This window comes from Malaya genurostris, chromosome 3 (genome assembly GCF_030247185.1).
Source record: "Malaya genurostris strain Urasoe2022 chromosome 3, Malgen_1.1, whole genome shotgun sequence".
Taxonomy (NCBI): Eukaryota; Metazoa; Arthropoda; class Insecta; order Diptera; family Culicidae; genus Malaya; species Malaya genurostris.
The window spans coordinates 286934680-286951237 of NC_080572.1; the positions used below are offsets into that span (position 1 = coordinate 286934680).

General features: G+C 36.4%; 2 protein-coding genes across 2 annotated transcripts in view; both read right to left on the reverse strand.

Annotated features, from left to right (window-relative positions):
* LOC131438440 (hippocampus abundant transcript 1 protein) overlaps positions 1–4284 on the reverse strand; it is a 106086-nt gene extending 101802 nt beyond the window's left edge. Inside the window, exon 1 of the mRNA XM_058608465.1 lies at positions 3495–4284. Coding sequence (XP_058464448.1) covers positions 3495–3575 — 81 coding nt within the window. The 5' untranslated portion in view covers positions 3576–4284. The remainder of the gene's footprint in view (positions 1–3494) is intronic.
* A 4726-nt stretch (positions 4285–9010) lies between these two features.
* On the reverse strand, positions 9011–15138 carry LOC131434377 (uncharacterized). The gene is made up of 2 exons (XM_058601045.1): positions 14888–15138; positions 9011–9503 (listed from the first exon to the last, which is right to left on the reverse strand). The coding sequence occupies exons 1-2, from the start codon at positions 15136–15138 to the stop codon at positions 9059–9061; spliced, it is 696 nt and encodes a 231-aa protein (XP_058457028.1). The 3' UTR covers positions 9011–9058.
* Between the last annotated feature and the right edge of the window lie 1420 nt (positions 15139–16558).

The window sequence follows — 16558 nt, forward strand, 5'->3', positions numbered from 1 at the left end:
GGTAAGAAAAATTTTGAGGTAGACCACATCAGGACGATCTGATTAACTACTTTTAAATTTCAGTTTCAATCATTTATCGCCTCCTGTTTAGCTTTGCTCTCCGGCAGGCATAAAACCTCCTCATCTTTTGCATCAACAGATTTCAATCATCCATGATACATTTCCTTAAATCTAGTGCTTCTAAATCTGTGACTAAATCTAATGAGACAGTAACATAAAAAACGATTTCTTGATAACATTACGTGGTAAATGAAAGTAAAAAGAATTGAAACATTAGTTAAATATGCGTTCCGCATGCTAGCAATGGGCTCGTTATATCCATAATTCGTTCTAGCATAGGAAATCCGAAGAAAAAAATAGACTCGAAGATTACGACGTCAAATGTCTAATTGTAACAATTGCAATAGCTCGGAGCAGTCGATTCGCTACTGAAGTAACTAGCCTTACGCGACGGACCGATAATAGATAGAGATTCGATAAGTTTAAAGGATATCTCCATGGAACACGTCGGAGACCGAATCGAACAAATTTTCGTTGGATCACTTCAATGCATTGGATATCGTTTTGGCAATAAGGCCACCAGATAACAGTAGCATATTCGAGAGTTGAGCGAACTAATGCGCAATACAGAGCTTACAAGCAATGTACATCAGAGAATCCTAATAGCTTAGAGGCTTTGGAGATAGGCCTTCTTAAAATTTTACTTGAAATCCAGAAGAACAGTTCTAGAACAGTTTGTGAAATATTATAGTCGAACTTGAATACAGACTTTTCGCGACTAAAAGAGATGACAGAGCATTTAGTGGCATTTAGACCCATTTGGTTGATGTTACACCAATTAGTTAAATTATCCAACTGTTATTGTAGGAACTCTGCGTCAGCTGTGGATTTGATGATATGAAATAATTTGAAGTCATCGGCGAACGATAGTTTCATACACTTGATCGAAAAATTTAGATCATTAAAATAAAGTAAACGTATAAACGGTCCAAGGTGATTTCCTTGAGGCAACAGCAAATGGTGAAGTACAAGTCTTCTATTTTCACCATTATTTCGCGACCAGTAACATATGAGTGAAGGCAATTCAGAAATGATTCGTTAAATCCCAGTCTACTTAACTTAGAGATCGTCGAAGCGCAGCTGAGAAATCGGTGTATATAGAATCTACTTGTAGTCGTGCTTGTAAAGAAGGTATGATGAAGGAAGTGTAGATTACTAAATTTGTGGACGTAGAACGCTTTGGCATGAATCCATGCTAAGCAACTATGTGTTATAAAATCAAGAAATATAATTTCAAACAGCTTCGATACAGCACACAAAGCAGCAATTCCACGGTAGTTAGATACTAACACATGGGCTGAAACATCCCGGGCCTAACAAAGAGAACACGATTTTTTTTGGTTCAAAATTAACTTTATTCATCAACGTAATCTCCATCGCGCAATCATTCCAGCGCCGCTCTAACATTTCAATACCACTTTTGTAGAACGATTTATCTTTTGCCTCAAAATAGGCCTCAGTTCCAGCGATAACCTCTTCATTCGGGCGAAATTTCTTACCGCCAAGCTTTTTTTAGGTCTGCGAACAGCCAGTAGTCGTTAGGAGTCAAATCTGGTGAATGCGGTGGGAGCAATTCGAAGTTTAATTCATGTAGTTTTGATTGACTTGCGGTACGGGAAAAATTCCAGAACGCAAAATAAACCACGAATGGAATCCCGTCGGGTCCAGTACTAGATGAGCGTTTCAACTTTTTTGTTTCTTTTCTTGTCCAACTTCGCTTTGTAAGCCTGTCGTGCAAATTTTGCTTTAGGAATGCGATTTTTATCACACACAAAATTTGTGATCATATTATCGAAGATTGGCATTCCATTTATCACGTTCTTTGCATTATTGAATGTGTTTTCATTGAGACGATATCTTCCATCAGACATCAATATCTTTGAGTGCAAAAATCTTCTATCGATTTCCGCATTAGAATGGGGAAACGCAATCACATATATAAAAAAAAATTGTAGTTCCTGGTAACAGCTCTGCTGAAATAGCAGTTTTTACCACTCAAGATCGAAGAGCCTAAAAATCGAAAACATTTGCTAGAACCGCCTTCTCGTTAATTTTGGTTTTATCAAGGGGATAATTCACCAATTCGGCCAGATCGACCAATTGCTGAAACGTTCCCCCATCTTCAATTTTTCTGGGGTAACATAAAACTCACAAGCCTAAAAAATTTGCAAAGAACTTCACTATGTTTGACTTAACCGATCTAAGGACTATTTCAATTTGTAGTTGATGCCCAAACAGATTTTTTTGTTTTGTTTTCGACAGTCAAAGAGAAGAATGTTGAAGAAAACAGCAATTGTTTTTTCGTTTCGCTTTCCACTCATCAGTGCATTAGCAGTTTATGTTGCCCTGCTAAACCATCTTTACTGACGTTCCCAACAAAAATGGCTGTCAACAGCTAGGGATTTCAGGAACCACATGGGTCACCAGTTTGTGCTTAGTGCACATAACTATTCATTAGCGGTTTATGTTGAACCGCGAAGTGGCATTACCGGTTCATGCGTAATCGTATGAACAAGTACCTTAGTCATGCGCAATTTGTCCAAACCGGATATTTCTCCGCTTCTCCGGTTAACAGCTTATTTTCTAAAACCATTCTCCTACCGCAAAACCATTGCCCGGAATTTTCATAACAGAAGAAATAAATCAATCTACAAAATATACAGTTGAACTACGTTTCGAAATAATTCTATTCCTGATTCGTGTGAATTCTGAGTAATCGCAACCAAACAAAATGATTTAGAACAAGTGCATACCAAAATCATTACAAGAAAGATATTAACTTAGCCAACGTGAACGCTTCGCTCAGTTAGAAAAAAACCCGCCTGTTAGCTCAATACAAATAACAGCCACCTACGGAATCGATCAGTTCCATTGTTTAAAGACTCGTGTCAATCGAAACGTTGAATGAAAAACAACTCTAAAACAGCAACCTGAACTATCAGTGTATGTTACGAGACACGAGCTTCATTCGACAATTTTATAACTGCTATTGGAACTCAAATGATGACTAATGACACATGTTCACTGTAGGCTGAATACGTATTTAATCGGAGACTAAAGTAAAAGTAATTCCGCTATGCGCAATAGTTTATTTAATTTTTAGCAAATTTTAGAAAAAAATATCAGTTAACCTTTTGTTAGAACCCCTGTTTTTTGCCTCATTTGGGCAATTATAGCTCCAACTGCACCGCTTGATCCCATTGTTACCAATATCAGGTCAGACTGTTGTAACAAAAAAAAAAGTGTGCTTCACGGCGTGACGCAGTCATCGTGCACAGAAATAGTCTAGCACACAGGACACAGCTGGCACAAACGACAAGACACGACACATGCGAAACTGACGATGCTTCACCGAGAAGTCGAAACACGCTAGGTATGCCAGATCGCAGAGTGATACGTCTGCAGATTCCGGAAGGACAAACAAAACGGCTTACCGTAATCACGCCATCCTTGATGATCGCTGGCTTCTTACTCCGCACAACCATCACTGGTTTCTTCAAGGTTCGCTTGGTCATGACTTCTTTTGCGTGCGGGCCGGAACACGGGTTCTCTACTTTCTCTCCGAAGAGGTACCGTTCTCTGGCTTTGCAGCGAACTCAAAGAAAGCAGCAAATCAATCAAAAGCAACACAAGCAGCTGATGTTACAGCTTGAAGTCTTACGGTGGCTTCTAGCTTTACTTCCGAGAACTAGATTCTTTTTTTTTACACTTTTACTTGTAACACATCAGGTGTGAATTAATGCATAGCGTTTCTCTTTTCCCTGGTATTTACTGTCAAGCTCCATTCACCATTACCATTGGAATTGCTTCGGCATCGCACTTCTTGTCGTAGTGGATGGCAAAATTTCCAAGTGTCTCATTGCAATCATTATTGATTCCGGACAAAACACCACCGACTCACCAGAGCAGCATTCGATAATTTCATCACATTTTTTTCCCACGATCACTTCCTCTTCATTCTGCCACTGCCGCACACAAAAATAGCAGTAATTTTTAGTTCACTCCGCTCAATCTCACGACCATTTCGAATAGCATTTTGCCACTATGATCACGAACTTCTCGAGACAAACAATTTAGAATATCAAACCATTCGAAAAAATTGTCGCCACGTTCGATTATCACCAACAATTTTAATTTTTTCAAGTTTCACCGAGCGCGAATAATAAAAATGCTTACTCGTTTCGGTCCGTTCTCTACACGAAGGAACTAGCAGCAGCAGCTCGCACCCACACTTCCATCTAGATAGCACACTGTTGACTTTCATGAATGGAAGTTTGACAGCAAACGCGTCAATGTAGTGGTGCTGCAACATCCACTAATTTCGCTGAGTTCCAGTTCTGATTGTGAACTGTCAAATGGAAAATATCGAAATGAGTGCCGCGACTCAGCGACTTTTGAACGGTTATACCGCATGCTTATACATACACTGAAATAAAAGTCTTTTCACATTGAAAATCATGTGGATCATGCAATTAACAGTTCGGCTGAAAAGTTCGTATCGTTTAATAGAAACACACATTTTTTTGCCAAAATTCGTTTTTATTATTCAACATAATTGCCATCAGAGGCGATACAGCGATTATAGCGATCTTCCAACTTTTCGATACCATTTTTGTAGTACGATTTGTCCTTTGCCTCAAAATAGGCCTCAGTTTCAGCGATTACCTCTTCATTGCTTCTAAATTTTTTACCAGCGAGCATTCTCTTGAGGTCTGAGAACAGGAAAAAGTCACTGGGGGCCGAATCTGGAGAATACGGTGGATGAGGGAGCAATTCGAAGCCCAATTCGTTCAATTTCAGCATGGTTTTTCGTTGTTGTTTTTGATCGATTGTGAGCTCACGCGGCACCCATTTTGCACAAAGCTTTCTCATATCCAAATATTCGTGAATAATATGTCCAACACGTTCCTTAGATATCTTTAGGGTGTCAGCTATCTCGATCAACTTCACTTTACGGTCATTGAAAATCATTTTGTGGATTTTTTCACGTTTTCATCGGTAACAGCCTCTTTTGGACGTCCACTGCGTTCATCGTCTTCGGTGCTCATATGACCAGTACGTAATTTTGCAAACCACTCACGAATTGTTGCTTCGCCCGGAGCAGAGTCTGGATAACTGGTCTCATCAAGCCATTTTAGGTATCGGTGGCACTTTTTTTCATCAAAAAGTAGTGTTTCATCAACACACGAAATTCCTTTTTTTCCATTTTTTTCACAATAACAAAAGTAGCTTCACTCAAAATGCAATATCTCACAAACTAATAATCAGACAGCTGTCAAATTTATACACGTATCTTTTGAAGGTTGGTACTAACTGAAAATGGTATGGATTTAATTCTAGTGGCGCCCTCTCATAGAAACGATAGGAACTTTTCAGCCGATCTGTTATTTTAGAATATTCTACGGACTTAGATAATTTGAATCATTACAATATTGAAGCAAAGAATCTTTCTGTTCCCAACACTCAAACTAAATTAAATTCTCCCATTATCGATGGAAATTTTCAACTGCCAATTCGGCATTTTTTTGCTAAATTTTCAACAGCTGAACCAAATACAATTTGTATTTGGCTGAACGTTCGGTAATTGAATTGATTACTAATCGTTCGGTTATTGCTGAATTGTTGAACAACTACCGTACACTGTAAACCAAAGGGATGTGTTTGTTCATTTTTGTTTAGGATTATGATTTTGAATGAATTTTCAAATTTCAAAAAACAACACACATTCTAAACATACGATTAGGTTTTTCGGATTTGGATATTTTTCATAGAAATGAATGAAGAAAGTTAGAACCAGTCATGACTACACACTTAGAAAATTTCGCAGAATTCGGTAATATCTTACCGAATTTTCAACAGTGGACCGCTCGGTAATTCAATTGATTGCTGAGAGATCGGTAATGGAATTTTTTTTTGACCTGTCAAACAACTACCGAACATTTAGTACATTCAGTGGTATCAACTAACGGACGGTTCGGTAATTTTTCATTAATTGATTACGCTTTTTTGGAAATGTGTATTCCTTGGTTTTTCACTGCAAAGTGTAAAAAAATTTAGCTCCAGTCGTGGCTACAGTTTCATACCCCAATAATTGCATGGTTTGATGTTCTAAATAGCCGGATACATGTCGAGTTATTGTGTCACAAAATTTAACAAACTTTAGTTTGAGGTAAACCAACATCACAAGTCATTTGGAAAACACCCAAACTTAAAATGTGTTTGAGTTCATCCAGCCATTTTTTCACCATTGATTTTAATGTCTAAATTTGAAGTTTTGCATACTGCTCATCTGTAGGTGAGAAAACGTTCATTGTTTCCGCAAAAGTGGTCATTTCAGTCGGATGTTTTTCAATTATATATCGCTTCAAGGAATAAAAATTAGCAAAGCGCGCATTGCTTTTCAAAAAAGTTCGTAGACGCTAAGAAGTGTCCTTTTTTTAGGTGATTATTTACGTGTCGATGTAATTCAGCCCCATACCCGGGGATATGCTCCCGGCAGTAAAAACATATTATTACTTGAAAAATTTAAGTATTGGTAAATTAAAGAATACTAACTGATAATTTCAATAAGGCGTCAGTCTTCCTCCTGTAACCGCTGGATAAATCACTCGATAAATCATTTTTTTAGAATGATTTCAATTCTACGCATTTCAAATTCTCAAAATGGTTACTATTTGACAGTTAGTTTTCATTGGTTTTTATATTTATCGAAGTTCGGTAATCGAAAATTGTTTCACAGAGCGGACGGTATATTTTTTTACCGTACTCGGCGACTTTTCATATTTACCGTATCAATTGTGCTTTTTTTTAACAGAATTCTGTAAAAAATTGCGTGCAACTGATCGTTTTGTAAAAATTTGCATAATTTTTGTTAACTTAAATTCGTATACCGGAAATTCGGTTATTTCTGATCTTTACCGAAAGTTTTCGTCAAAGAAATTGCCGAACAGGGAAATAAAATCTTGGTGTGTACCCAAGTAACATTTTTAGTATTAATATATACTTGTAGCTGTCCTCAATGCTGCATAATAAATCTTGCATTAAAACTTTAAATTCCATGAAAGCCTACTGAAAACCTCTATAAGAGCATAATCCTGCTAAGTGGACCATTCTTCATAAGATTTATACAGCAAAGTGAAGAATCAGCATAAACCTGTGTTAAATCTCCAAATTCAAGAAAAATTTGAAACCAGCTATACGATCAACAACGGATGGAATGAATTTCGCTATGAATAAACTGTTATTTTGAGCATATTTTTCTTGAATGTGTGTTTTAAATGTTAGCTTTAAATGCAATCAGTGAGAATATATTAGATTTTAATTTCGAGTTTGAGAAGAAGTTTTTTGTGATTCATTGTCATTTTTGTATAAATCTATTTCGTGGCGTCAAAACTTGTCCTTGTTTTTGCATTTTGAAATTTATTTGATGTCAATAAAGGCTACAGCAAAGAACATCATAATGGCGGCCATAACATTTGCTTTAATGCCAATTACACTCAACCTAAGAAGTAATAAATCAAAAAGCCCTCAACAAATGTGTCTTAACGCGAACGCGAACACACACACACAAAACTAGACTTATGAAAGAATTTAACTGTCAATAATGTTTTGAAGAAAATGTTTGAAAGCAATATTAAGAGTGGTTGCATGGTTTTATCAAAGTACAAATTGTTTTGTTTTTAGTCCAGTTATTAGTCTAGTTAAAGGGTTTAATAGAACCTTTGAAAACTATGATATTACTTGTCAAAAGAGACACCAAACTTCGAATTGTTACTTGGGTAGTCTGGCAATGAAAGAGCCGACAATTTAGCCAAATGTGGAGCTGTTAAGGGTGAAATTTATGAGCGATCGATTGCTTTCAACGAATTCTATAGCGCATCTTGCCAAATAACTCTTGCCAGCTGGCAAGCTACTTAGGATAGGGATGATCTGGCTCGGTGGATGCACTCAATTATTCCTAAAATATCAACAAAGGCATGGTTCAGGGGGCTACACGATAGATGCACATCTCCTTCGAATTGGACTTTCCGAGACTTGTGCTTGTGGCGAAGGCTATCGCGATATTGATCATATCGCTTGGATATATTTCGAATATTATCTTTACCTTAAGTTAGTTCATTTTAAACTGATTTTGCAAGTTAAATGCACTATGAAATTGTTTGTCAAGAAATTGACAGGAACGTAAAAGTAAAATATTTAGGTTTATCAAAATATTTATTGAAACAAACTAATCTAAATCTAGTTTAGTAGTTGTAAGTAACTGTATATTTACTGTATTAAACAAAATTTTCCTATGTCACTATTTCAATAAAATAAACCGGAACCCAAATTTAGTTACATTTACAATATTTTTATCAGCGTGCAGAAGCGCATTGAATTCTTTATAACTAGAATCCACGTACTCCTTAAACATCTCAAATTTGTGGCTCGTTTTAAGCTTGGTTTTTTTTTGTCAATTTATTAGGAAACGCATTCAATCGATTGTTTGTAGAATGACAACCGCCGATGTGAAAATATGGTTGAACTTTAGTACCGAATTTAATGCACGACCAGTGCTACCCATTGATGGGCATGGTTTTAGAGCTTCGTTGGTTGGAGTCAGCCCAGAGGGTTTCTTTTCCATAGATCCACCAAAATTGTATATGACAAAAATTATCAAAAAAATAAAGCTTCATTTCCTTTTTTATTTAGCGTTGTTTAGAGAGTAGGGCACATCTCTATGGATTTTTAGGATTAGGATTTAAATTTAAGTAGAAAACTTTTATGAAAATTATAGCAATGGATTTTCTTTCGAGATAAAAATATAAATTTTCTGTATGGCACCGGTTAGTTTACTTCTGGTTATGATCAATTGAACAAAATGTAAGGGCGCATCCAGAGAGAATGCAGTTTACGAAGCGTTTCGTATCGTAACGATGCGATGCACTGGTACCACATCGCGTTTACTCTGACAAGCTTGCTTTGACACGTCGGAAATCGCGTTCAATCTACCAGTAAACTAAGGATTCGTACCAGGACCACCAGGGAATCCAGGATTATTCACTCCACCGTTTGGCCACCAACCGTTCGGCCACCAGCCGTTATTCCAACCGCCATTCAACCACGAATTATAGTTATACCTTCGATAACCGAAGAATCCCCACCAAACCAGTCCAAGTGTGGAAAGATTCAGTAGTGAAACTTTTGCCATTGCGACCATAATTTTTATCGGTATGACGAAGAAATGTATAATAATCGCTGGTACAATGAATGCCAGCATTAACACCATTACCTTCAAAGAAGACGCAATCGACGATACGAAGTTGGTAAAATGACTATCCATGATGAACACCTTCTGGCTGTCGGAAATGTAGTCTGATCGTTTCTTAAGCTTAGTTAAAGGATAAGGGTATCTTCTCCGATTGCGACTGAACTGTGATGGTTGTCCTGCTGATCTATTGTACCTAAAATACAGTTGACTGATTATTTAATGATCGTCTGATGGGTTATGTGAAAGCAGATGATACGCGATCATATTTAATGACCAGTGGGTTTATCGATGGATGTTTTCTCACCAAAGCACTTGAGTGGTTAAATCGGATGTTTAAAATAGCGATGTTTCTCGATAAACATTTGAAAAATGTTGTAATAATATTTAGATCATATCAGCATAGAGAAACAGTCAAACTTCAGGAAATTTCGTGTACAAAAAGTACAGAGAGCAGACAGCTGTTTCGACAGAAACTTTGTACGGCAAGAGAAAATTCATGTTTCCGGAAGCGCCTCTATAGCCAAATACTACACTCTTAGAAACAACGAAAACTACACATGACGTAAATCCAAGTATGCCATATTTTACTTGACGAGTCCCTTGTATAGTCTCCGTGATAGTAAAAATACATAGCAAAACTGAAACATTCAACTGGTGACGTGTTTCCATATCTGACGCAATTTATGAACACTTATGCCGTTTTTCATTGAAAATCACTGGTGGCGTGGATTACTCTGCTTTTGCACTTTCGAGCAGAAGTGCAATTTTTTGACAGTGTTTTATTGTCATTTCTGCTAGAAAGTGCACAACCAGAGCAATACACACCACCAGTGTTTTTCAATGAAAACCGCCATTAATTTATCATACTACTGTATTTAACTAAAACCAAATCGAATTTTCAAGTCCAATTCAACGTAAAATTACAATTCTTGTTACTAAAAAATATCAGAATACATCAAACTTAGATTTTACCCCGAATTCGGCAAACATTTGCCGAGATTCTGGGCAGCCAAGTGCTCGACAATCATTGCAGCAAGCTGTAAATCAACCGAGATTCGCAGCATTTATATTCTGACAGATAATTTGCATTTACTGAAATATTTGGTTTCAGGCGAGTGGTAAATTTTCGAAATTATTGTCGTTTTCTAGAAAAGGAAATTACCGAAATTTTCGGTATTCCTGCATACGAGATTTTACGACATTATCAGGAATTTGTTATAGGAGATTAAAAATGAATAATAAACATTCAAGTTTCACAATTGATTTGAAGCAAAGTCTTGGCATTACATTCCTTTTGTGGAATTTGGTCTTTCTATTTCAACAGACTTAGCAGCTGATTCTTAGTGTACAGAATCATTGCATGGCTAGTACTATGGATCCTACTGACACTAAGAATCCTTCCAGATCGGGGCTCAAACATACGAAAACCGATAATTGATTTCATACACACTTAATTTTTTTCGCTGAATCTCGGTAAAATAATTGCCGAAATTTGCACAACCGAGTAATCATCACGGCAACAGATAATATTGCGGAGTGTCGGCAGCCTCAAGTTTGACAAACGTCAGTTATTACCGAAATTGTCAGCAAAAATATTACTGCGCATTCGGCAAAAGTTACACTGTATGTTCAGCAAGTGGATTTTAATTACTGAGATTCCAGCTATTGAAAGTAAACAAAAAAAATCGATTCTAGTTTTACGAAATTATAAATATTTAATGTGTGATCAAGGTTTCGTTTTATTCTCGTATAAACGTAAAAAAATACAAGATGCAAAAAAATAAATAAGATTAATGAATTTGTTACCGGTAATACTCAATGCCTCTACTTCGAAGCAAACAGCGTTAAAAAACGCAAAACACAGTGAAGGCCATGCAAAAAACAGTAACTTCTGAACCTATCCGATCCAATAGGGATTTCGATATTCCTCCAGACCAGAGAGCCGATATTACTACCAGTCGTAGCATCTTCGTAGTTCGGCATCCCGTAATAACTTCTTGACAGTAAAAGCAAATACAAATTATAATACGGAATACTTCGACAAATTTTCAAGGATACATTTTGTATCGTGCGGTACACTGTCATGATACACTGTCAGAGTGACAATGTACTTTAACGAGTTTCCTATAAAACTAGCAACACTGAAGGGTAAGAACAAGTTCACCATAGTTACTGTTTATTATAGTGATAAATAAATAAACAAACAGTTTTTATCTGATAATCAAGATCACAAGCGAAATGTAAGTTAAACAATAATCTAGAATGGTTTAGCCACTATGAATATACTACTAGCTGTATTAATATTTGTAGATTCATGGGTGTTTGTGTTCATTTTTCATCTTTTGTGCTAGTGCCGGTGATATTTAGACTGATTGTTGCAGTTTAATACAGCAACGATACAAGTTTGTTTTGCACCGTAGCAACTAGCATAAAGCGTTGCCAGAAACGATCTTCCACATTTTCAAACTATCGCAATGAAAGGGAGTAGTTTGCTAGGCTTACTTGTTCAGGCTGTGAACCAAACATTGGCGGTTCGTTTGTATGGGACTTAGGGGTATTATTATTTGTATTTGGTAAAAGCAGGCTATGGAAGGCGATTTCTATAGATAACAATTTGTAGTTTTTGTACTAACTCAAAATATAGTAGATTCTCACATTTTTCTTCTGGACTACTTTCAAAATATACTCCATTTTTTCGAGTGATCATCGAAAATCTTCTGCAAAATATTGCGTCAGAAAATAACTGCTCCCTTGCGAAAATGCAAAGCGCAAATGAAAGTCGTCTTATATATTTCGAAATTTCGGCAAACGTATTTGCTGATTCCGGCATAATCGTTATTCACTGATGAGGTCAACAAAAATTTTTGCCAAATTTCGGCAAAAGATGCACTCAGTAAATATTTTAAACTAATCTCGGAAAACATAGTATTGGTTACTGAACAATCAGTAAAATTGTAAAATCTCAGATCCCAAAATATTAGCACCCTTATATACATTAGAGCGGTAAAAAACAACGCGTTTTGTCGGTTACGTCACTTATACAATCATATCTCCGGAATCAAAAATCACAGCCATTTGATCTTTGAACTTGATCAATGGCCTAATAATAGCTTTCAAACGAGCATGAGTTTGGTAAAATCGGTTCAGCCATCTCTAACAAAATTGAGCGTGTAAAAATATCTTTGAAAAGTACACACACACAGACATTTTCCGATCTCTTCGAACTGAGTCGAATGGTATATAACACTATGAGTCTCCGAGGATCCGTTCGAAAGTCGGTTTTCCAGCAATTCTAATGCCTTTCTGAAAAAGGCCGAAAGGCTCAGTAATTCAGAAAATTCCACTTCTTTGCTTCTACCGAACTTTCAATAAAGGTTATGCCGACAGCAGACAGTAAACTTTTTGCTAATGATTTCGGTAATAACTGACGTTTGTCAAATTTAAGATTACCGATTTTTAGATTACTCTCGGCAATTTTTTTTCCGAGATGATTTCCGAGTACTCGGCGGTGCAAATCTCGGTAATTATTTCGGCGAGATTCTGCGAGAAAAAATAAGTGGGTGTCATTACTAAGAAGTAATGTCTTCGCCATTAATGATTCTTGCGTAAGGGCGGCTCAAAAGCTGTTTACCGAGATTTCGGTAAAGTGATGTCGTGAATTTACTGATTTCGGTAATGTAGTCAGTTACTATTAAACACAGTAATTTATAAAACGCGTGTCGGCCGAATTCGGAAAAAATATTCTTGCCGAGATTTCAGCTAAATATCGGTATTTTCGGTATCAGAATTAAGTTTTAAGTGTGATGTTCATCTGTGGAAACAATTGTAAATAGGGTAAGGGCTCCCTATTTCATCTCATTTGTAAGGACGTCGCCTTCAAACCCCGATTTAGCCACTAAAATCACTGTAACTATTTCATATTACTGCTTTATTCGCCTTGCTCCACGTTGAAAATTGATTCACATTTCTTGAAAATTGAGCTAATATTTATAAAACAGCTAAAAACACTAATGATGTTTTCACTACTCTGCTCCTAATTTCATCTCAATGGATTTTTATTCATCCTATCGTTGATCTTTTATTCATCCTATAAATTAGCAATGGCGACAGCAATCAAAACAAAATATTCCACTATTACACTCTCACCCGCATTCGCATGGCTGCCAGATGGCTGACTAAACGCTGCCAGCTGGAAAAATATGGCTTGCAGATATTCTGGTGACCGACTGCCTTACCGCTGCCAGATATACAACTCAAACGATACAACCATACCCACCAGGATATTTCCACATTATTATTATTGGTAAAAAATTTACTCGTGGAATTATCTAATTAATGGGGCAATGGCTTACGGAGATCTGAAGAACTATCTTTTAACATCATTTTATTAGTGAAAACAGATAGAACAGATATAGACTTTCTATGCAAAGTAATACATATTTTCTATGAAAATATCTGGCATCTCTGTGCACAGCCGATGAAAAACACACACATTTCACAGCGTTATGTTGGCGTATAGCGGAATGAAACCAGTGCTACTAGATTTGCCACAATGGTTATTTCATTAGTATTTAACACGCTCTTTCTGGTAATATTCGAAGCCAAAACAGTTTTATTTATATATTATTATCAATAATATAATTAAACTAATGTCACGGATACCAAAAACATACTTTTTGGTAATAATTTGAAGAAGAAAATCAATTTATTTTTTGTAACAATATGAGATAACTTGGCAACTTTGCGAAACCAAATGAGATGAAAACAAAGCGCAATCAAGTGAACTAAGTGAAAAACTTTCATCTCATATTTTTAAAGACTTTTATTGTTTGTCGGGTAATTCTTGAAGTTTTAAATCGTTTATTAAACAAGTGGCAAGTGAACATTACTAATTATGAAGTCATCCAGCATTCAATGGTAGTGTAGTTGTGCGAAAAAGTGATCATGTTTTGAGACGAATCGATTAGTAGATAATCAGAAACATGACGAACTGTAAATCTTGAGACGAAAATGTGTCCTAAATTGAAAAATGAGTTTATTTTTAATGAAAAAAACGATACACGAAGAACTTAAAACCATTTCTTTCAAAAGGAAAGTGTGACAACAGCTTTCATAATCATTTTAAAACATTTCACAGTTTGGTTCAGGTAGGTTTTAGAATATTATTCATGTTCAAAGTAATGAGGTGAAGAGATGAGATGGAAATAGGAGCTCAGATGAAATAGGGAGCCGTTGCCCTATGTCATGTTTGATGCTCTTTTATGTCATTCTAAACTCATAAATATACACTATTCTCTAGTTTCTCACAGTCTATATATCGGTACTCCATCTATCCAGATCAAATTTGTTCACATGTAATCAACATTCCTGCTGATGTCAGATTTATTCATCATATGACAATTTCATCAAACACTTGATACAATGATAACTCACTACTCATTCAACAAAATTTCATTATCCATATCTTATTAACCATAATTACAGGCAGTGTTTAAGTATGTAACATTTCCCGAAGAATACCCTGGAATTTGATCGCGTTCCACTGTTTTTTTTTTTTTGAACCAACATATCACTTACGGGTAGCTTCTCGTTACATTCCGATGCCGAGTATCACCAAAGATCCCCACTTCCGATTCGCTAATTGCAGTAGAACTCGGGCCACCGCTCCGATAATCCACATACGGTTCCAGCTCGGCAGAACTGAGATATTCCTGCTCGTAACTAATTCCTCGCACATCTGGCGTACATAAAATCGGCCCGAAAGTAGATAGTAGCAACGGAAAACGGAACGTGAACACATCGGCAGCGAACAAATTACTTCCCATCATTTTCGGGTAGCATCTACGGAACGACTAACAGGTGCACATTTTCCAACCCAGTCTGGAAGCCGTAAATGAAACTCTGGACTGGACTGCTGGAGCGTCAGCCGCAGTCTCATCGATTACGGACTTTATTAAATAGCATAAGGGATTATATTAATGAGATCGATCTATTGTTGTTTTCGAAACCAGACTGGTTCTTGTTTCACGAGACAGAAAAAATCATGGCAGAAGTTTGCTTCTATCACGTTATACATCTCATATCGGTGCAATTTACCGCATTTTCTTGCAGCATCCACTTTGTTGAATAGATTAACCGCAATAATGTTAAAATATGTATGAAAAAAAAACACTGAATGAAGCGAAGCAAAATGCGTTATTTGAACGAGGTGAAAGTGATAGTCGAATTGAAAGAAATAAATCCTTTATTTGGGTTCGGGTTCATTACTTAGGCTGTGAACCATTTCGCAGTTAAATTTAACTTTTGGTTGAAATCTGACGCTTGAGCGGTTATTTTGTGTCGAGTAGTTAAATTTAACTAAAACTGCGGCCCATTTCAAAATTTGACGGACGAAAAAAAATTATTTGGGTTTATTTTACACTGGAAATAATTTCAGCTAAAGAATTATCACTAGAGTTTTCATTGCAAGATTTTTTTCAGTGTCGGAAAATAACCATCGAACTGTCAAAAATAACCATGCTCTCAAGCAGGGTTACTTTTGACAACATCAAATCAACCGCTCGAGTGTCAGATTTTAACCAAAAGTTAAAATTAACCGCGAAATGGTTCACAGCCTTAGACTGGCGGCCTTTATTTATAACTTTTCAAACAAAACATACCTGATATGTGTTATTGCGTACATCGTCGAAACTCATTAGGCCATTTGACCTAATATTGTGTTAAAGTGTTAAAGCCGGGCATAAATAAACGACGTAAATTAAAATTATTGACAGTGGATTTTTCAGGAAGTGCTTCAATTTTAGTAGAGTTTCATTATGTATGATTATGTATGTATTATGTAAATCCTAGTACAGCGATAGGTATTGCGATATTTAAACTATATTGTGACATTTCTAGCGATTTTCTGCGATAAGACTAACGGGACAAACATCTCTGTAAAATGCAGGTGAGTAATGTCAGAGACATAACCGGTTTGACGTGAATACGAATAATTTTCTCTAATTTAAAGCAGATGTAATGAACATTAAACTATCTGACACCATTTGCATATCACGAAGTCATTTTCACATTCGATTTGCGTATTTCAATCGTTGAATAGTTTTTATAGCTCTTTTGTAAACATTGAAAGCCCTTAGAAGGGATGATTCCTAGAATTTTCTGTGCAGTAGTTCACTTTGCGATGCATTTTGCTCCAGCAACTGAATGTAGAATGAATGAATGAACGAAACATATCAGATTTTAACCGAA